This window comes from Vulpes vulpes, chromosome 2, assembly GCF_048418805.1.
Source record: "Vulpes vulpes isolate BD-2025 chromosome 2, VulVul3, whole genome shotgun sequence".
NCBI classification, from domain to species: domain Eukaryota; kingdom Metazoa; phylum Chordata; class Mammalia; order Carnivora; family Canidae; genus Vulpes; species Vulpes vulpes.
In genome coordinates this window covers 91,569,253-91,591,812 of record NC_132781.1, presented here as the reverse complement: position 1 = coordinate 91,591,812, position 22,560 = coordinate 91,569,253, and the positions used below count along the sequence as shown (strand labels likewise).

The following is a 22,560-nucleotide window of genomic DNA, read 5'->3' as shown; positions in this document are numbered from 1 at the left end:
GAGCAGAAGCAGATGTGATCACTTTTGTTATTTCTTCCAGTATGGCCCCAGCGCTGTGACTCACTGTCTCTACTGATAAAGCAGCAAGACAACCAGGAAGTCACTAGACTGTGAGGTTGAATTGGTCTTACCCACTTAGATTACTTTTACATAGTTATACTATCAATACATAATTAATGGTCTTTGCTTTTTAGTATTTGTGACTGTGGCTAAGTATCCTAAAGTCATAGTTCCCTCATTATTTTTATTTTTTTCACAATTCGTCAAACATTTATTGGAAGTCTCCTGCGTGAGGGGCACCTGAGTGGCTCAGGCCTTTGGGTCCTGGGATCAAGTTCCACATCAGATTCCCCCAGAGAGCCTGCTTCTCCCTCTGCCTGCCTCTCTCTCTCTCTCTGTCTTTCATGAATAAATAAATAAAATCTTTTTTTTTTTAAAAAAAAAAAAAAAGGAAGTCTACTCTGTGACAGACACTAGACCACATTCCAAATGAGAAACAAAGAACAAGACCAGACAGCTCTGTTCTTAAAGAGCTCACAAATAACGGGGAAAGGACCCATTAGAAAATCATTACAATAGAATGAAAAAGGTTGCTACAGATGCCTTTGGTTTTAAATGGTCAAAGTGGATTTTAGGCCTGGTTGATTCCACAACAACGTCATCAAGGAACCCAGGCTGTTTCCTCTCTCTGCTGTCATTCTCAATATGACCTGTGATGATGATTATAAACAGGAAAACTTCCAGAGGATTCCTGGGTGACATTATCTCAGAACTCACTGATCATAACTGGGCCATATCTAGCCCAGCCCTAAACAAATAATGGTCAAGGGAATGAGACTTCCATGATAGGCTTAGGCCAGTCAAGAATTACCTCTGAGGCATAGAAGCACTTTCTCCAAGTTCTTCTGTGTGAGAGTTAGACACTCAAACAAAATCAAGTTGTGGCAAATATGGGAGAATGAAGGAATGGATTTGAGAGGAAAGCAGCTTCAGAAATGTGGAGGGTAGGAGGAGTACCATACTAAGAAGGGGAGGGGGTGGATTTTATGGGGGAAATATTATTTAAGCTGCTATTAAAAGGAGTCACTTTTCAGGGCTGAGTAGGATTTTCTGGGAGCTTAGAAGAGCATCCAGGTAAAGAAAGTGACATAGGCACAAATGTAAAAGAACATGGCACTTTAGGGAACACCAGTAAGCCTAGAGGCTGCAAAATAGTTTATACAAAAGTATACACTTAGAAATAAGACCAGAAGGTAAAAAAAAAAAAAAAAAAAGAAAAAAAGAAGACCAGAAGGTAAGGTTGAGTCAGACTGGGAAAACACTTGAATCATGCTAATGATTTAAACCTCATCCTGAAGGAAATGAAGCCTTAGAGCATTTTAAGAAATCTTCCATCCTTTTGTCAATGTCTTTCTAGTCTTTTTGGAAATCTGTCAGTCTCAAGTTGATTCCTCAGAAGGGCCTGTGTTCACATTCCCTGGAGTCTTCCACATTTATAACAGTTTTATACTTGAAGGTCATTTTGGCTGGATATTAAAACATTGATTCACATTTTCTCTTGAGATAGTCTGCATATGTTATTCTCTTTCCCTCTGCATAAAAACATCACTACTGAAAAGGCTAAAGATAATATCTTATTCTTTCCCTTAGAAGTGACCTGGTCTTTTTGCTTAGATGACCAAATATTTTTTTTTTCTTTTTTATTAAAGTCCAGCAGTTGTACTAGAATATTTCTCTATGTTAGCACATTTTGGGCCAATTTTCCCAGGTGTATATGGTGACTTTCCAATATACTCTCAGATTCTATTTATTTCAGGTTTCTTAAATCATAGTTTTAAAAATTTGCTCTATTATTATGTTTTGTTTCCTTCTTCGGGACTTACTATGTGTGTGTTATTTTCTCTGCCTAGTCTCCTGAATTTTTTGTTAGCTTTCCCCCATCATTTTAGACTCTTCACATATTCTGTTTATTTAAAGATATTACCTATTACGTATATTCATTTTTGCATTCCTTCTAGTTTGTTTTTGTTTTTGCATTCCTTCTAGTTTACTCTTCATTTTCAAAATGACTTTTTCTTTCATTTCTAATCCTTTGCAGATAGGTTACACCTGCCTTTAAGATTGGTTTTTTACTAATCACCTAATTCATGAGCTTTGATAATTCTAATTGGTATTTTCTTTTCATTGCTTCTGTGATTTTCTTTCAGCTCATTCTTTTTCTTATATTAACTCCATATGGAATTGACTGTAATCTTTTTGTTTTGCTCAGTTTTAAGTGAAATGAGTTTTCATGGTGTTTTAGGAGGGAAGTGTGGACCAGAGTTGTTTTTCTAATTTCATGCTTCTCAAGATCTCACTCCTCTTATTTTCCAAGTGATGGAGAGGAGACTCAGGCTCCTTTGCTTCCCCCCACCCCTTTTTACCTGGACTGTATCATTCCTTCATCCCATTATCCCTGTCTTCCTGTTTGGATGCAACTCCCAGTAGTTCTTCCTTAGTACAGGACTTTAACCACTACTTTCAATTGTTGGTACTATGGATTCACAGAACTCAGACCACAGAATGCTACAGCACTGTGAGACCTGGAGACATGTTGGTCTTATCTATTAATCAGAGCCCAGAAAGTCCATTGGGGCTGCTCCTGAGCTTTCCAGAACTTTCCAGTGAGACCTGGTGGCAGTCTGGCCTCCCTGGTTCTAGGGCCTTCACAAGTCCTTCTGCCTTCTCTCTGTAGATTTCTGGTTTCTTAGAGCATGTAGTTTTGGTAGTTTGTCCCAATCTGTGTATTCTTGGGGATCTTTGAAGATACCTTGTCATCTAGAGTTTCTGTATTTTTGTTTTGCTGCCACTAATTTCTCTGTTTCTTTAGGAAGATTAAAGAACTATGCCACCATCATCTTCCTGATAATCCTCTAGTCTTTCTAGAGAAAAAGAATTGTTCTATAACTTCATAATTGACAAGTAAATTAGCTTATTGATACACATAATGTCACTTAGAAAAGTGGAGTTTTGGGGCTACACTTTTGAAGTTCCCTGAAATTCTGAGAGCCATTGTTTTTGCTTTTGAGTTTACATGTACATCTGGACCAAGTATGTGGTTAGGATTATGAATTTATTTCATCCAGACCACGTGTGTGGTAGGGTTTTACATAACAGCAGTATTGTTGAATGGCTTTGGAGTCAAGCAGACATGGATTCAGACACACTGTGCCATTTATCATCTCACTTTCCACATACTAATTCACTTCTCTAAGGTTTTCCTTAGAAGTAGGAACAACAACTACTACAACTACTACAACAACTACTACTACTACTAAGTGCTTCAAAGGGGAAATTTGGATTAAATTATGTAGTGTATTTGACCAAAGGTTAGTAAATTAACACTTTAATCTTCCAATGTGGTTGCATCCTAGTGCATAGAAGTGAGAAGGTGGCAATGTAGAATACAATTCAAAGTATAGTCATCTCTTTTGTTTTATATAAAAGGCTTTCTTGTAGAATTTTAGGGAAAATGGCAAATATTTTCAAAATAATTTTATTAATACATCAGAATGTGAACGTATGTCCTAGCAGAAATTGTATTTAAGTGTGGTACTGAGAACAAGGCCAGTAATACTGCTCACACACTTCCCACAGCAATCAGGAGAGGCAAAATGATGTGGAAAAGATACTTTCCACTTACACCTGGGGAGAACCTGACTGGGGTCCTTCCTTCACCAATAACTAGAAGTTCAGTTTGGTTTATGTCCTCAGTGAAAGCTTCCTTATGTAGCTATGAGCTTGCAAATTAATTCAATGGGGTTTCTAGAAAGAAACTGGCAGAGAAACCTTCACAGAAATTGGGCATAGAGCAATAAACAAGACAGAAGGAGCCCCTGTCCTCCTGGAACTTATGTTCTAGGTCAAAGGCAAATAAGCCACTACTGCAGAAAATAGTAAGTGCTCTAATATAGAAGAACCAGGTATTATACTAAGAGCAGCTTAACCCAGACTCAAAGTTCAGGAAAGCTCCCTGAAGAGAATGATACCTTAGTCAGCAGCTGAGACCACATGGAAAGTTCCAAGCTAGTCAGAAAATAGACAAAAAAGCCATACACAAAGACACAGAGACATGCCAGAGACATGCACATAGCATGTTTGAGGACAATAACTTGAATGCACAAGCAGTGTTTTCAATACTGACTGAAGTTTAGAATCACAGGAGAGATTTTTAAAATTAAAAAAAATATATAGGTCCCACCCCAGACTTAATGAACCCCATTCTCAGAAAATGAGTGTCAGGATTCTGATTATTAATTATTGGCATTAGGTACTGGCTTAGGGCTTGCATGGGGGGGGCGGGGGCATGTTGAGAAGGGAAATCAAGGCAGAGAAGGTGAGCAGGGAAGCCAGGGGCACACACGCCACAAGGATTTTATCCTTACAGAAGAATTTGGGGGATATGGGGATGGGATGTTCAGGTTTATGATTATAAATTTCACCAAGATGACTAGAACATGGCCCCTTGAGGGATACAGTCTAGTTTATGAAATCTAAACATCTTTGAAATCTAAAATGGAAATAATTTCTCCCTCTGTCTCTCTCTCTCTCTCTCTCTCTGTGACTATCATAAATAAATAAAAAATTAAAAAAAAAAAAAAAGGGATCCCTGGGTGGCGCAGCGGTTTGGCACCTGCCTTTGCCCCAGGGCGCGATCCTGGAGACCCAGGATCGAATCCCACGTCGGGCTCCCGGTGCATGGAGCCTGCTTCTCCCTCTGCCTATGTCTCTGCCTCTCTCTCTGTGTGACTATCATAATAAATAAAAAATTTAAAAAATAAAAAATAAAAAAATAAAAAAATAAAATGGAAATAATATCTACTTTGCATGGTTATTACAAAGTTTAACTGAGATAATTTATGCAAAGTTTCCAATATGTAATTGGCCCTCCAAAAGTATTCATTTCTGTTACCTGAGAAAGCCATGGAGCCAAATAATTGGTCATCACACAGGCACTGCCATGCATCAGGGGAGGTGAAGATTTCCATGCAACTATCTGTTTTCAGGCTCCTCTGACAAATTCTTTTCCTGTCCATTCTCTAGGCTCTGGTACAGAGAGCCCTCATCCCTCACACCCCACCTCTCACACGCATTATCTCAGTTACAGACTTCATGCTGATGCCTTCCCAATCTACAACTCCAGCCTGGTTTTCTTCCCTGAGCTCCAAACACCAGTATTTCCAGCTGACTTCTGGATGTCTCCACATAAATGTCTCGTAGGCACTTCATTCAAATCAGGCCACTAATATCAAGTACCATCCTTTCTCACCTCTAGAAAACAAAACAATACCCTACCTTCCCAACATTAGCACAATTAGGTAAAGCTAGGAGCAGGGAAATCATTATTGAGTTCCTGGTCCTTATCTTCACCAGTCAACACTCACAAACCCACACCCCTTCCTCCAGAGCTAGATCATCACCTGCATCCAAACTGCCACCACCTCTTACCAGAACTTAGTGAAATAGCCTGAGTTTCCAGCACCAGGCTTTGCCCTAACCTCAACTCTGTAATCCAGAGAGGTCTATTGTGATACAAAATTGATAAAATACTCTTCCCCACTCCCCACCCTCCCACCAACACACACTCAAACCTTTTTAATGGCTTTCTTGCACCTTTAAAATGAACTCCATGTTCTCTACCAAAGCTCACAATAAAGACCCTTCAAGATCTTAGTAAGTTTATGCTCTATTTTGCACTTTAAAAAAAAAAGGCACCTCCTCTCTCTCACTCTGTTTCATGATGATTCCTCCACCCTGAATCCCTTTCACACTGGTTAACTCCTCATCTTTTAGACGTAGTTAATAAACATCCTTTTGGTGGCAGTCCTTGAATCTTTCCTCTTAGTGCTATTCATTATAATTATTCCTTTTTTTTTTTTAAGATTTGCTTATTTTAGAGAGAATTGGGGGAAGGGGCAGAGGGAGAGAAACTTCAAGAAGACTACCCACTGAACGCAAAGCCCCACACAGGGCTCTCTCTTTCAGGACCCTGAGATCATGATGTGAGCCAAAACCAAGAGTTGGTTGTTTTGTTGTTGTTGTTGTTGTTGTTTTTAAGATTTTATTTATTTATATATGAGAGACCAGAGAGAGAGAGAGAGAGAGAGGCAGAGACACAGGCAGAGGGAGAAGCAGGCTCCATGCAGAGAGCCAGACATGGGACTCGATCCCGGGTCGGTCTCCAGGATCACACCCTAGGCTGAAGGCAGCACTAAACTGCTGAGCCACCCGGGCTGCCCAAGAGTTGGCTGTTTAACAAACTGAGCCACCTAGGTGTCTCCATCATACTTCTTAACGTCCCTACTCCCCACTGGATTGCAAGTAATACAATGGCAAAAAAGTATACACAGTTAATTTACATTCTTCACAAATTCAGTTTGGGAATTTTTGCTTACTTGCTAAAATGTTTGTAACCCTCAAATCAATATTTAGAACACTTCTGTGGTCATTCTTGGACATACACAGAGAGGTGAAAAATTTGAGTCACCTAAAATGCATATTCTCAGCTGGGGTTGAACAAGATGACACTCTGCCTTCTTGTCTTAGCTCTCATACATTTATTAATAAGCATCCATTTTGTAGTCTACTCAATTGTTGGCATATTTTTCATATATTTGTGGGTTTTGTTGGTGATTTCACTTTTTGTCATGGCTGCCATTGTAGTACCCGCTCAGTGCTCTCTGGTCTTCCTAAGCATCAGAAGGCTGTGATGTGCCTTAGGGAAAAAAATTTGTGTGTTAGATAAGCTTCCCTCTGGCATGACTTACAGTGTAGTGTCTATAAATTCAACATTAATGAATTAACAATTTATGAAACAAGATATCTTTAAGCAGAAACACACATAAAACAAGGTTATATACTGATCAGTTGATGAAATTGTGACCAGAAGTGTGTCGGAAGCTAATGCTGCATTTCCCCTAGAAACAATGGTTCAATATTTACTAATTCAATTTTTGTGATGACTTTATAAAATACAGCTACTGCAAATAATAAGACTCCACTGTATTTTACTAACTTCTCTATCCCCAGTAGTTAGCATGGTAACTCACATAGTAGTTGTTCAATTAATATTTGTTGAAACTGAATTGTGTGTGTATATATACATATACTTACATACATAGAACTACGTATAATAAGGAAATAAACTGAATTTGTTTTTTATGCCAAAAGTGTACCTCACAGCCTATCATTACTTTCTACTTTTTAAAAAACTATTAATCATAAGATTATTTTTGGTAACATCTTTTGTTTTTAATTGTTCTCTAGGATGCTGGAGAAATGGTTCGTTGCTTTGTTGGTGGTTTGGAACTTATTGTCAATTTACTGAAATCAGATAATAAAGAAGTTTTGGCAAGTGTATGCGCTGCTATTACCAACATTGCAAAAGATCAAGAAAATTTAGCTGTTATTACAGATCATGGAGTTGTCCCTTTATTGTCCAAACTAGCAAATACAGTAAGTAACAACATCCTTTTATATTCAATGTGTATTGTCATAAGATATCATGGTATAATAAAAAAAAATAAGCTTAAAGTCCAGAGACCTGGATTTGAGCTTATTATCCATCACCTAGGAGGTATGAGATTTTGAGTCACCTCACTTAATTTCTCTGAGATTAATCAATGCAAAAGTGTATTCAAACTGTGTGATTTTATGTGCAAGATCCTTTATAAAATAGAGGCTGTTTTTTATTTATTACTGGGAAGTGAAGTGGTAGCAAACATAAATGTTATTGTAGAAGTATTAGCTATCATCTTCTATCCCCACCATCATTATCATTATCTTTAAGATAATTGTTCATGCCAACTTAAGAAGATAAATGCTCCTCCCCAGGCTTAAAAGCTTGGATTGATGGCATTCTTGAGCTGGAAGACTCTGGCAACCACTGTATTATTTATTCAGGGCTGTGCCAGATAGAATAAGCAGCCTTGGGAGATAATGACTTCACCATGACCAGAAGTATTTGAGCATAGCTTGGGCTACCTCTTGGCAGGAAAATCTCAGAGCAAAAATTCCATCACTGGAAGGATGCTTGGTTTAGAAGACTTTTTAGGGCCAGCCTAACACTGAGTTCCAAATTCACTTAAGGACATCAAGTTGTTGCCTCAATAAGGAGAAAAATATAATAAATAAACAGAAAACTATATCCTGTTTAGTTATATTATACCTGTAGGAGTAAGTATACTTAGAAGAAGAAGAATATAGTCTGGATAAAGGATAGAGAAAGAAATATGGCAGACTGAAACATGTCATTGTTTGCTGCATTGTCTTCTCCCTCTTGAGGACCAACGTGTATTACTGATGTAGAAGTATTCCTAGGGTAAAGGTATAAAGTTAATCCACCTATCCCAGCAAAGTGAAATGCCCCCCCGTAAGAATGCCCAATATTCTTTAACTATTTTTTTAACTAAAGCGCTTGCTCAAAAGGAAATAAATCCTTGAGCAAATAATAAATGCCAGACACTTGATCACTTTTGAGTGTATTGACTACATTCAGTAGTCAGTAAAAAGAAATTAAAAAAATTTTAAAGCCATAAAAAGAAAACTCAGGATTGAACCTTGGCTCATGGGGGACCAGGAGTATACGAATTTCCTTCAAGACACCATCTGACCAGCCTGCTAGCCTTTTTCCCTTGACTCATTGGCATTTTATTGGGTAATAAACATCTAGCACAGAAACATGACCTCACAGGTCCATTGCAATATATACACCACAATTCATTTCCTTTGTGCAGAATAATGATAAACTGAGGCGTCATCTAGCAGAAGCTATTTCACGTTGCTGTATGTGGGGCAGAAATAGAGTGGCCTTTGGCGAGTACAAAGCAGTGGCTCCATTAGTGCGTTATCTGAAGTCAAATGATGCCAACGTACATCGAGCAACAGCTCAAGCCTTGTACCAGCTCTCAGAAGATGCAGATAACTGCATCACCATGCACGAGAATGGTGCGGTAAAGGTATGGTTGACTGTAAAGGTATGGTTGACTTTATGGTTTAGTCCAAATTAGGTAGATGGAGGCTGAAAAGAAACTTACATAACAATAAAGTTTCACTGATGATGGGTATTTGGACACACAAAACTGCCTACTTGTTGGGTCGTGGCTGCAGTTGAGCTATGTGTTAGCATGGTTTATGCTGCAGAAAAGTTGGAGATCGAATTTTTCTTAAAGAATATAAAACATACTTAGTTAAATAATTGCTCTGTAGTTTGAATTGATTTTAAAAATGTACAGTGCATAAATAATCACTGGCATTCATAATTCTACTTAATATATTATTTACTTAGCACTTAAATAACAAAATAGCAGCATGAACTCAACAGCAAAGGAGCTGACTGAAACAACAACTAGACTACAACCTGACAGTCTTAACTGTAATAGCAAAGGACCAATTTAAAGACATATTTTCTCTAACAAAAAAATCTGTGCGTCAAATTTTCTTTGCCTTTAGTCAATACACAGGTAGGAGAGTTTCTGCACATAGACCTTTATATATCTATACATTCTGGTCTTGAACAAGACTTGCCCAACCTAACATGCTGTCAGTATAGCCTTTAAAAAAATGAAACTATAAAAATTAAGTAGCATGATACAGTGTCTGAAATATAACATATGCTGAGACAATTGCCAGTTTAAGAAGAGAATTTCTAGGCTACTCAAAGTTTTAAAATTTAATAAGGTTTATGGTTTAATTGACATACATGCCAGCTGCACATGCAATTCTGAATCATTTCTTCTAAGGCAAGCCAATGGATAACCCAAAAATCACTTAGGAATTGTATTCTGCTATGTAAAGTGATGAAACTCTGTTCACCCACCCACACAGCTTATATGTGCTAGAAAAAGAAGGCAATAAAAAAGATTAGAGGGAGGGGACAGGAAAGAGAAAAGCCAAGAAAGAAAACAGGGGTTTTTTAGCCCTAGACCCTTTCTTTCCTCCTCATCTCAAGGTCTCTTGAGGGCCTCTCCATCTTGCCTATTTGCCTTCCTAACTACCTGTTATTTCTACCAGAGAATAACTGTAAAGAACAGGATATTGTTTTTTGTAAGTTACTGTCATGATATAGAGGCAGCCCTAATCCTAAACTCTCCCTCTTGGGACTGTGGGGGCAGCATATGGACCCATGTCTCCTTTCTGTGTTTTGTTTTGTTTTGTTTTGTTTTGTTTTGTTTTTAGAGAGAGCGTACGCATGAGCGGGGGTGGGGGGCAGAGGGAGAGAGAGAGAGAGAGAGAGAGTCTTAACCCGGCTCAACACTCAGCGCAGAGTCCCATTCAGGGCTCAGTTTCACAACCCTGAGATCATGACCTGAGCCCAAGTCAAGGAGGACACTTAACCAACTGAGCCACCCAGGCACCCCTCTCTGGTTTTCTTTAAGGAGGAAATAAATGTGGATGTGGTGAGTGGGTATCAGTAGAATAAACTGGGCTTGGTGTAGTGCTTGGGTATGAGGACTAAGGAAAGGGTTGAGTCAAAAATGACTCCAGATTTGGGGCTAGGTGAAGAGGAAGATTCTATCACCTAAGATCATGCAAGAAAATATTTGGCATATTTGTTTGGTTAACAGTACCTGCTGTGAGTGTCACAATGTGTAACTGCTAACATTTTTTACTCCAAATCCATATAAACATTATCCACTATTCTGGCAAATCCCCAGTTGTTTTCATTCCTTTTTTTTTTTTTTTTAAAGATTTTATTTTATTTTTTTAATTTTTATTTATTTATGATAGTCACAGAGAGAGAGAGAGAGGCAGAGACATAGGCAGAGGGAGAAGCAGGCTCCATGCACCGGGAGCCTGATGTGGGATTCGATCCCGGGTCTCCAGGATCGCGCCCTGGGCCAAAGGCAAGCGCCAATCCAGGGATCCCTTGTTTTCATTCCTAATTGCTACTGTGCCTTTCTAGTCAAAATCTTATAGTGTTATTTCCCAGTCCTACAAACATTCCCATTACAGCTGCCCATGAGCAAGGTTGACAATTACCAGACTCATCCTGTCACCCAGTTCATAAGTAATTTATCCTAGAGTTAGTTCCTTCATCTTACCTTTTCCTTGACAACAGCAACTGATGTTACACAACCTATCTGTCTCATGCCAACCGATGTTCATTCCATAATAACAGTGAGCAGGCTTGAGGGTCTGGAATAGATTGGTTTCGGTTTCTACTGTGTTCGATTTAAATGGTCAGTTTGAATTTCCGGTCTAGTGCAGTGCTGTCCAGTACAAATGTAAAGTAAGCCAAATATGTAATATTAAACTTTCTAGGGGGTAGAATTTCAGAAAAGATAAAAAGAGGTGAAATTAGTTTTAGTGACATATTTTATTTAACCTATTATATCCAAAATATTTTTACTTCTACATTTCATACTATTTCACACATGCACACACATATATATGGGTGTATGTGTATATGTATATAGTATTTCTGTTTTATACTGGCGGTACACCTCCATTGGGATTAGCCATGTTTCAGGTTCTCAGCAGTGGCTAGTGGCTTTCTTTCTTTCTTTTTTTTTTTTCCCAAAGATTTTATTTATTTATTCATGAGAGACAGAGAGAGAGAGAGAGAGGCAGAGACACAGGCAGAGGGAGAAGCAGGCTCCACGCAGGGAGCCCGATGTGGGACTCGATCCCGGGACTCCAGGATCACGCCCTGGGCTGAAGGCAGTGCTAAACCGCTGAGCCACCCAGGGATCCCCGGCTTAGTGGCTTTCTTATTTGACAGCTCAAGTCTAGAGGCAGGAGAGGGGAAGATCAGGAAGTATCAGTGAGAGGTAAAAAGTCACGAACAAGGGTAGATAAGTTGTTTTTGGCAGAGAGTTTAGAGAAGCCTGGGAAATGTCTATATTTGCATTCACGGAGCATGTAGGCTAGGAAGAAGAGCTGTCAAAGTAACCTTGGGAAGTTAACAGGTTACCCAGGAGTTCTAGAAGCCAGAGGAAGAGGGAGTTTCCAAAGGTTTTGTGTTTAAAAACTGTGAAGTGATCAATAAGGATTTCCTGACTCAATTATGTTGAAAAATAATCCTGGTGTTAGAGCCTTTCCAGATAAGAAGTTCTGTACAAACTAAGAAATCGCCTGCCCTGGTAAATGCGACATGAGAGGAATAATGCACTCTTTATCCTCTTTATGATTTTACACAGATCTCTTCTCAAAAGTATCAGTGCAGGGACTTGCATTATTATAAAACCTGGTGAACATGCATGCAGATCTGTTGGCAACTCTATTGAGAGCATAAGTCTAGGAGATATAACAGTTACTGCTAATCATAACAAAACCGTAACATAAGAAAGTAATACAAGGAGGAAAAGAAGTTGCAGGAAAAACTGAGCAAGACAAGCCCTTTCCTAGGACAGAAAAAGTGATCAGATAGAAAGATGATGAGCACCTATAAACAGCATTAAGCTCCCTTCCCCATGGTGACTGGATTTGTTTTGCAAATGTCTATACCAGGCAGGTGAAAGCTACATTAGAGCCTATCACTTTTCTAGAAGGCAGGAAATTGAAGAGATTGCAGAAAATACAACCAGAAGTGGGTCCAGCAGAGAGTAGAAGGAACAGTTCACATTGGGTGGAACTGCAAGGGCCATCTTGGCAGCCTCCCAGACTAAGGTGGCATTCCAGAGAGTGGAGAAGATGAACCCAGAAGCAAACACACCCTCTAGTCCTTGAAGCCTGGCACCAAAACAAAAAATATCACTAATACTTTTGAGTCAAGGAAATGGACTTTAGAGGCTGAGATCACCCAAACACTCTCAGTGCCTCTCTGTAGTCCACATAGTTAATGCTTGATAGAACTATAATCTTTTCTGCTGATGAAAACTCTTTCTGTAATTGTATGGGTCTTGTGCACTTTCCTCACATTCCAGATATTCCCTGGAGTGCTGGGGATGGTCTATTGGTGATATGCTATTAAATTACTCAGCACTTTTAGGTATCAGTATCTATATGATGATACCAAAGATAGAGTCATATACAGACTTGTTTCTACTTTATTTTTTTAAAGATTTTATTTATTTATTTGAGAGGGAGAAGAGAGATAACGAAAGAGATGGCAAGAGAGAGCATGAGCAGGGGGGAGAAAGAGAAGCAGGCTCTCACTGAGCAGGGAGCCCAACATGAGGCTCGATCCCAGGACCCTGGGATGATGACCTGAGCTGAAGGCAAATGCTTAACCAACTGAGCCACCCAGGCACCCCCAGATTTCTTTCTGATTGACTCGTTATTTGCATTAACATCTCACTCCTTTAAAGTGAGAAAGAGGGGCACCTGGGTGGATCAGCCAGTTGAGCATCTGCCTTCAGCTCAGGGCATGATCCCGGATCTGGGGTTCAAGTCCCACATCAGTCTCCCTGCAAGGAGCCTGCTTCTCCCTCTTCTTATGTCTCTGCCACTCTGTCTCTGTCTCTCACGAATAAATAAATAAAATTTAAAAAAATAAAGTGAGAAAGAAATGTATGATTACTTAAGGATTCCGTGAGTTAGATTAACTCTAATATTATACATACACAAATGTTTTCCTTATTTCATTTCTAACTTAAAATACGTAATAACTTTATAATTGACATGCACATATCAAGAGTGTCAGTGTAATAAATTGTGAGGTATAGACACATACCCACAAAGCCAGGATCAGATCAGGATAATGATCCCCTCCCCAAAGTAGATGAAGTCTAATTTATCTTGTGGTTTTGTTGTTGTTGTTTTTTTATGGACTGTGCTTTTGGTGTTATGTCTAGGAAATATTTGCCTAACACATAGTCACAAAGATCTCCCATGTTTTCTTTTGGAAGTTCTATAACTTTTGGTTTTACATTTAAGTCTGTAAACCATTTTGAGTAAATTTTTGTTTACCATCCTAGGAATGAATTGCAGTTCATTTGGGGGGCATATGAGTATCTTTTGTTGAAATAGTGCCCTTTCCCTGCTGAATTTCTTTTGCAATCTTGAAAAAAAATAGTTGAATATATCTGTTTTGTTACATTGTTCTGTCTATATTTATGCCAATACCATATTGTCTTAATTACTGTAGCTCTGTAATAAGCCTTAAAGTTAGGTGGTGTCAGTTTTCCTACCTTTTTCTTTTTTTAAGTTACTTTGACTATTCTAGCTCTTTACATTTCCATATAAATTTTTAATCAGTTTGTTAATTTTTACAGGAAATGCTTTCTGAGATTTTGTTTGGGATGGGCAATGAATCTATACATCTTTTGGGGGGAATTGACATCTTAACATTATTGTCATCTACTCATAAAGAAGAAATATCTCTCCATTATTTACATGTTTATTTTTCAGCAATATTATGTGATTTTCTTCACATAGGTTTTTTACATCTTTTGTTAGATTTAATCCTATATAAATGTTTTTGATGCTACTTTAAATGTAATTTTAAGATTTTCAATTTTTGATTGTTCATTGTTATATAGAAATTTAATTGACCTTGTGTGTTATTATCTTATATCCTGCAACCTTGCTAAATTCATTTATTAGATCTAGTAGGCTTTTGTAGATTCCAGCAGATTTTCTACGTAGACCAGGAGTCAGCAACCATTTTCTCTGAAGGACCAAATAGTAAATATTTTAGGCTTTGTGGACCACATTAAGTCTCTGTTGCAGATTCTTCTTTTATTGTTGTTGTTATTACTGATTATAACTGTACAAAAAACATTCTTCATTCTTAAGCCATACAAAAACAGATTGTCAATTGCCACATAAATAATCATGTCATCTACAAATAAAGACTTCTCTTTCTTCTTTTCTAACCTGGATGCCTTTTATTTCTAACCTGGATGCCTCTTTTACTGATTTCATGGGCCAGTCATTCCTATGCAATACTGGGAATAAAACAATAAGAGCAGATATCCCAGTCTTATTCCTGATCTTGGAGGGAATACATTCAGTGTTTCACCATTCAGTTTACTGTTGGATGTAGGTTTTTGTTAGGTGACTTTTTTTAAGTCTCTATTCCCAGCAAGGAGCCCAATGTGGGGTTTGAACTCACAATCCCCCAAGATCAAGACCTGAGCTGAAATCAAGAGTTGGGCCCTTAACCACAGGAGCCACCCAGGTGCCCCTGTTAGGTGACTTTTATCAGGTTGAGTAAGTTCCCTTCTATTACTACTTTGATGAAAATTTTTTTATCAGGAAAAGATACTGGATATTGTTAAATGCTTTTTACTGTGTCTATTGAGATTATATTATGGCTTTTCTTTTAGAGTTTGTTATTATGGAGAATCACATTGATTTGGTTTTTAAATGTTAAACCAACCCAGCATTCTCGGGATGGACCCACATAGCTACAGTGTGTTATCCTTTTTCTACACTGTTGAACATAATTTGCTAAAATGTTGCTTAGAGTTTTGCATCTGTGTTCATGAGGGATGTTGGTTTGTAGTATTTTTTTTCTTGTAATGTCTCTGTTTTCCTATCACAGTAATGTTTCCGTAAATGAGTTGAAATTGTTCCTCCTTAAGTTTTCTGGGAGAATTTTATAGCACTGATATATCTCCCTTAATAATATATATATTGTTCAAATATTATACATCTTTCTTACAGTTCTATCTCATCAGTTCTTCATGCATTTTGGAGCTCTCTTACTAGCTACATAAAAATTTAGGAATAGTATGTCTTCTTGAGACCCCCTTTATATGTATGAAATCACCTTCATGCCTTGTCATATTCTTTGCTTTGAAATCTGCCTTTTCTCCTGCTTTCTTTTGGTTGAAATTAGTATGCTAAATTCTGTACTCCTTTCTAAACTTTTACCCCATTTGTGTATTTTTATTTATTCACTATTTGTAGGCAGCATGCAGTAGGGGCTTGCTTTTTTTTTTTTTTTTTTTTTTTAATTCAAATCACAGCCTCTGCCTTTGTGGGCAGGTTATAGAGTGTCTACACTATTTGCATTTAATGTGCTGTTGACCGGGCTGGCTTTAAATGTCATTTTATTTGTTCCCTTTTTTCCCCATTTATTCATTGTTGTCTTCTTGGCTTAATTGAATACTTGCTTAGCATTCCATTTTATCCTTTTTGTTTTTATTATTTATTTATCATTTAGTTTTTATGATTCTGTATTGTTAGTTTAGTGGTTGCTTTGGAGTTTACAGTATACATATATAATTTAGCACAGTGTACCTTCAAGTTTTATTACACACAGAAACATATAGTTTAAGAATTATCCAACACTATTCTTCCATTTTTGTCTTCCTGGCTTATGTGCTATTGTCATGCATTTCGCTCCTATATATATTATAAACTCCACATTGTTCTTCCTTTTGGCTATAAATAATCAAATATCACTTTCAGAGCTTTAAATAAATAGGAAAAAGTGCTATTTATTCCTTTCTATAGATGCAGATTCCATCTGGTATCATTTTCTTTCTGCCCAAAGGACTTTTAACATTTCTTGCGGTATAGCTCTGTTGATAAATTCTTTTATCTTTCATACATCTGAAAAAGACTTTATTTTGTCTTTGTGTTTGAAAAATGTTTTGGGGGAGGAGGGGCAAGATGGCAGAAGAGTGGTGTCCCCAAGTCACCTGTCCCCACCAAATTACCTAGATAACCTTCAAATCATCCTGAAAATCTACAAATTCGGCCTGAGATTTAAAGAGAGACCAGCTGGAATGCTACAGTGAGAAGAGTTCGTGTGTCTATCAAGGTAGGAAGACGGGAAAAAAGAAATAAAGACACAAAAGGCCTCCAAGGGGGAGGGGCCCCGCGAGGAGCCGGGCTGAGGCCGGGGCGAGTGTCCCCAGGACAGGAGAGCCCCGTCCCGAAGAAGCAGGAGCTGCACCAACCTTCCCGGGCGGAAAGGGGCTCGCAGGGAGGTGGAGCAGGACCCAGGAGGGCGGGGATGCCCTCGGGCTCCCGGGGACACTAACAGGCACCTGCGCCCCGGGAGATGCGCCGAGCTCCCTAAGGGCTTCAGCGCGCACGGCGGGACCCGGAGCAGCTCGGAGGGGCTCGGGGGCGGCTCCGCGGAGGGGGCTGCGGGGTGGGAGCGTGAATCCAACAGTGCAGGCCCCGGAGCACAGGGCGCCGGGACACAGCCCAGGACCCGGCCTCCCCCCGGGACAGGCAGAGGCCGGGAGGGCCCAGGACAGCGAGGACGCTCCTGCCCCGAGCTGAGCAGATCAGCGGCCCCGCCCCTGGAGCCTCCAGGCCCTGCAGACGGAGAGCCCCGGAGCTACTGCGGGAGCTGACTCCAGGGCTGCAGAGCTGCCACAGCCACTGCGGTTGTCCCTCCTGGGGCCTCACAGAGTGAACAACCCCCACTGAGCCCTACAACAGGCAGGGGCAGAGCAGCTCCCCCAAGTGCTAACACCTGAAAATCAGCACAACAGGCCCCTCCCCCAGAAGACCAGCTAGAGGGACAAGTTCCAGGGCAAGTCAAGGGACTTAAAGCATACAGAATCAGAGGATACTCCCCCATGGTTTTTTTTTTTTCTTTTGATTTCTGTTTGCTTTCCCCACATTTTTCTTCCTTTCTTTCTTTTTCTTTCTCTTTTTCTTTTTTTTTCTTCCTTTTTTCTTTTTCTCTTTTCTTTCCTTCTCTCTCTTTTTCTCCTTTTCCCAATACAACTTGTTTTTGGCCACTCTGCACTGAGCAAAATGACTAGAAGGAAAACCTCACCTCCAAAGAAAGAACCAGAAACAGTCCCCTCTCCCACAGAGTTACAAAATCTGGATTACAATTCAATGTCAGAAAGCCAATACAGAAGCACTATTATACAGCTACTGGTGGCTCTAGAAAAGAAGCATAAAGGACTCAAGACTTCATGACTGCAGAATTTAGATCCAATCAGGCAGAAATTAAAAATCAATTGAATGAGATGCAATCCAAACTAGAAGTCCTAACGACGAGGGTTAATGAGGTGGAAGAACGAGTGAGTGACATAGAAGACAAGTTGATGGCAAAGAGGGAAACTGAGGAAAAAAGAGACAAACAATTAAAAGACCATGAAGATAGATTAAGGGAAATAAACGACAGCCTGAGGAAGAAAAACCTACGTTTAATTGGGGTTCCCGAGGGCGCCGAAAGGGACAGAGGGCCAGAATATGTATTTGAACAAATCATAGCTGAAAACATTCCTAATCTGGGAAGGGAAACAGGCATTCAGATCCAGGAAATAAAGAGATGCCCCCCTAAAATCAATAAAAACCATTCAACACCTCAACATTTAATAGTTAAGCTTGCAAATTCCAAAGATAAACAGAAGATCCTTAAAGCAGCAAGAGACAAGAAATCCCTGACTTTTATGGGGAGGAGTATTAGGGTAACAGCAGACCTCTCCACAGAGACCTGGCAGGCCAGAAAGAGCTAGCAGGATATATTCAAGGTCCTAAATGAGAAAAACATGCAAACAAGAATGCTTTATCCAGCAAGGCTCTCATTCAAAATGGAAGGAGAGATAAAGAACTTCCAAGACAGGCAGGAACTGAAAGAATATGTGACCTCCAAACCAGCTCTGCAAGAAATTTTAAGGGGGACTCTTAAAATTCCCCTTTAAGAAGAAGTTCAGTGGAACAATCCACAAAAATGAGGACTGAATAGATCATGGTGACACTAAACTCATACCTTTCAATAGTAACTCTGAATGTGAACGGGCTTAATGACCCCATCAAAAGCAGCAGGGTTTCAGACTGGATAAAAAAGCAGGACCCATCTATTTGCTGTCTACAAGACACTCATTTTAGACAGAAGGACACCTACAGCCGGAAAATAAAAGGTTGGAGAACCATTTACCATTCAAATGGTCCTCAAAAGAAAGCAGGGGTAGCCATCCTTATATCAGATAAACCAAAATTTACCCGGAAGACTGTAGTGAGAGATGAAGAGGGACACTATCTCATACTTAAAGGATCTATCCAACAAGAGGACTTAACAATCCTCAATATATATGCCCCGAATGTGAGAGCTGCCAAATACATCAATCAATTAATAACCAAAGTGAAGACATACTTAGATAATAATACACTTATACTTGGTGACTTCAATCTAGCACTTTCTATACTCAATAGGTCTTCTGAACACAACATCTCCAAAGAAACGAGAGCTTTAAATGATACACTGGACCAGATGGATTTCACAGATATCTACAGAACTTTACATCCAAACTCAACTGAATACACATTCTTCTCAAGTGCACATGGAACTTTCTCCAGAATAGACCACATACTGGGTCACAAATCGGGTCTGAACCGACACCAAAAAGTTGGGATCGTCCCCTGCATATTCTCAGACCATAATGCCTTGAAATTAGAACTAAATCACAACAAGAAGTTTGGAAGGACCTCAAACACGTGGAGGTTAAGGACCATCCTGCTAAAAGATGAAAGGGTCAACCAGGAAAATAAGGAAGAATTAAAAAGATTCATTGAAACTAATGAGAATGAAGATACAACCGTTCAAAATCTTAGGGATGCAGCAAAAGCAGTCCTGAGGGGGAAATACATCGCAATACAAGCATCCATTCAAAAACTGGAAAGACTCAAATACAAAAGCTAAACTTACACATAAAGGAGCTAGAGAAAAAACAGGAAATAGATCCTACACCCAGCAGAAGAAGAGAGTTAATAAAGATTGGAGCAGAACTCAACGAAATCGAGACCAGAATAACTGTGGAACAGATCAACAAAACCAGGAGTTGGTTTTTGAAAGAATTAATAAGATAGATAAACCATTCGCCAACCTTATTAAAATGAAGAGAGAGAAAAAAAAGAAGAGAGAGAAGACTCAAATTAATAAAATCATGAATGAGAAAGGAGAGACCACTACCAACACCAAGGAAATACAAACGATTTTAAGAAGATATTATGAACAGCTATATGCCAATAAATTAGGCAATCTAGAAGAAATGGATGCATTCCTGGAAAGCCACAAACTACCAAAACTGGAGCAGGAAGAAATAGAAAACCTGAACAGGCCAATAACCAGGGAGGAAATTGAAGCAGTCATCAAAAACCTCCCAAGACACAAAAGTCCAGGGCCAGATGGCTTCCCAGGGGAATTCTATCAAACGCTTGAAGAAGAAACCATACCCATTCTACTAAAGCTGTTTGGAAAGATATAAAGAGATGGAGTACTTCCAAATTCATTCTATGAGGCCAGCATCACCTTAATTCCAAAACCAGACAAAGACCCCACCAAAAAGGAGAATTACAGACCAATATCCCTGATGAACATGGATGCAAAAATTCTCAACAAGATAGTAGCCAATAGGATACAATAGTACATTAAGAAAATGATTCACCATGACCAAGTAGGATTTATCCCTGGGACACAAGGCTGGTTCAACACGCGTAAAACAATCAAGGTGATTCATCATATCAGCAAGAGAAAAACCAAGAACCATATGATCCTCTCATTAGTTGCAGAGAAAGCATTTGACAAAATACAGCATCCATTCCTGATCAAAACTCTTCAGAGTGTAGGGATAGAGGGAACATTCCTCAACATCTTAAAAGCCATCTACGAAAAGCCCACAGCAAATATCATTCTCAATGGGGAAGCACTGGGAGCCTTTCCCCTAAGATCAGGAACAAGACAGGGATGTCCACTCTCACCACTGCTATTCAACATAGTCCTGGAAGTCCTAGCCTCAGCAATCAGACAACAAAAAGACATTAAAGGCATTCAAATTGGCAAAGAAGAAGTCAAACTCTCCCTCTTCGCAGATGACATGATACTCTACACAGAAAACCCAAAAGCCCCCACCCCAAGATTGCTAGAACTCATACAGCAATTTGGTAGTGTTGATACAAAATTGATACAAAATCAATGCCCAGAAATCAGTGGCATTTCTATACTCTAACAATGAGACTGAAGAAAGAGAAATTAAGGAGTCAATCCCATTTACAATTGCACCCAAAAGCATAAGATACCTAAGAATAAACCTAACCAAAGAGGTGAAGGATCTATACTCTAAGAACTATAGAACACTTCTGAAAGAAATCGAGGAAGACACAAAGAGATGGAAAAATATTCCATGCTCATGGATTGGCAGAATTAATATTGTGAAAATGTCAATGTTACCCAGGGCAATTTACACGTTTAATGCAATCCCTATCAAAATACCATGGACTTTCTTCAGAGAGTTAGAACAAATTATTTTAAGATTTGTGTGGAATCAGAAAAGACCCTGAATAGCCAGGGGAATTGTAAAAAAGAAAACCATAGCTGGGGGCATCACAATGCCAGAGTTCAGGTTGTACTACAAAGCTGTGGTCATCAGGACAGTGTGGTACTGGCATAAAAACAGACACATAGATCAATGGAACAGAATAGAGAACCCAGAAGTGGACCCTGAACTTTATGGTCAACTAATATTCGATAAAGGAGGAAAGACTATCCACTGGAAGAAAGACAGTCTCTTCAATAGATGGTGCTGGGAAAATTGGACATCCACATGCAGAAGAATGAAACTAGACCACTCTCTTGCACCATACACAAAGATAAACTCAAAATGGATGAAAGATCTAAATGTGAGACAAGATTCCATCAAAATCCTACAGGAGAACACAGGCAACACCCTTTTTGAACTTGGCCACAATAACTTCTTTCAAGATACACCCACGAAGGCAAGAGAAACAAAAGCAAAAATGAACTTTTGGGGCTTCATCAAGATAAGAAGCTTTTGCACAGCAAAGGATACAGTCAACAAAACTAAAAGACAACCTACAGAATGGGAGAAGATATTTACAAATGACGTAGCAGATAAAGGGCTAGTTTCCAAGATCTATAAAGAACTTATTAAACTCAACACCAAAGAAACAAACAATCCAATCATGAAATGGGCAAAAGACATGAAGAGAAATCTCACAGAGGAAGACATAGACATGGCCAATAAGCACATGAGAAAATGCTCTGCATCACTTGCCATCAGGGAAATACAAATCAAAACCACAATGAGATACCACCTCACACCAGTGAGAATGGGGAAAATTAACAAGGCAGGAAACACAAATGTTGGAGAGGATGTGGAGAAAAGGGAACCCTCTTACACTGTTGGTGGGAATGTGAACTGGTGCAGCCACTCTGGAAAACTGGGTGGAGGTTCCTCAAAGAGTTAAGAATAGACCTGCCCTATGACCCAGCAATTGCACTGCTGGGGATTTACCCTAAAGATACAGATGCAATGAAACGCCGGGACACCTGCACCCCAATGTTTCTAGAAGCAATGTCCACAATAGCCAAACTGCGGAAGGAGCCTCGGTGTCCATCGAAAGATGAATGGATAAAGAAGATGTGGTTTATGTATACAATGGAATATTCCTCAGCCATTAGAAATGACAAATACCCACCATTTGCTTCAACGTGGATGGAACTGGAGGGTATTATGCTGAGTGAAATGAGTCAATCGGAGAAGGACAAACATTATATGTTCTCATTCATTTGTGGAATTTAAATAATAGTGAAAGGGAATAGAAGGGAAGGGAGAAGAAATGGATAGGAAATATCAGAAAAACATTCTATGACAGAACATGAAGACTCCTAACTCTGGGAAACAAACTAGGGGTGAT

At 39.2% G+C, this 22,560-nt stretch overlaps 1 protein-coding gene across 4 annotated transcripts in view; it reads left to right on the top strand.

Annotated features, from left to right (window-relative positions):
- Positions 1–22,560, top strand: part of ODAD2 (outer dynein arm docking complex subunit 2) — a 184,941-nt gene that overhangs the window by 119,693 nt on the left and 42,688 nt on the right. For 3 of the 4 annotated variants that reach the window (XM_072749250.1, XM_072749251.1, XM_072749252.1), the window contains 2 exons: positions 7,306–7,494; positions 8,775–8,996. In XM_072749250.1, the coding sequence (XP_072605351.1) occupies positions 7,306–7,494; positions 8,775–8,996 (411 nt within the window). Of the gene's footprint in view, positions 1–7,305; positions 7,495–8,774; positions 10,223–22,560 lie in introns of those variants that run through there. The other variant, XM_072749253.1, reaches the window with a different exon arrangement.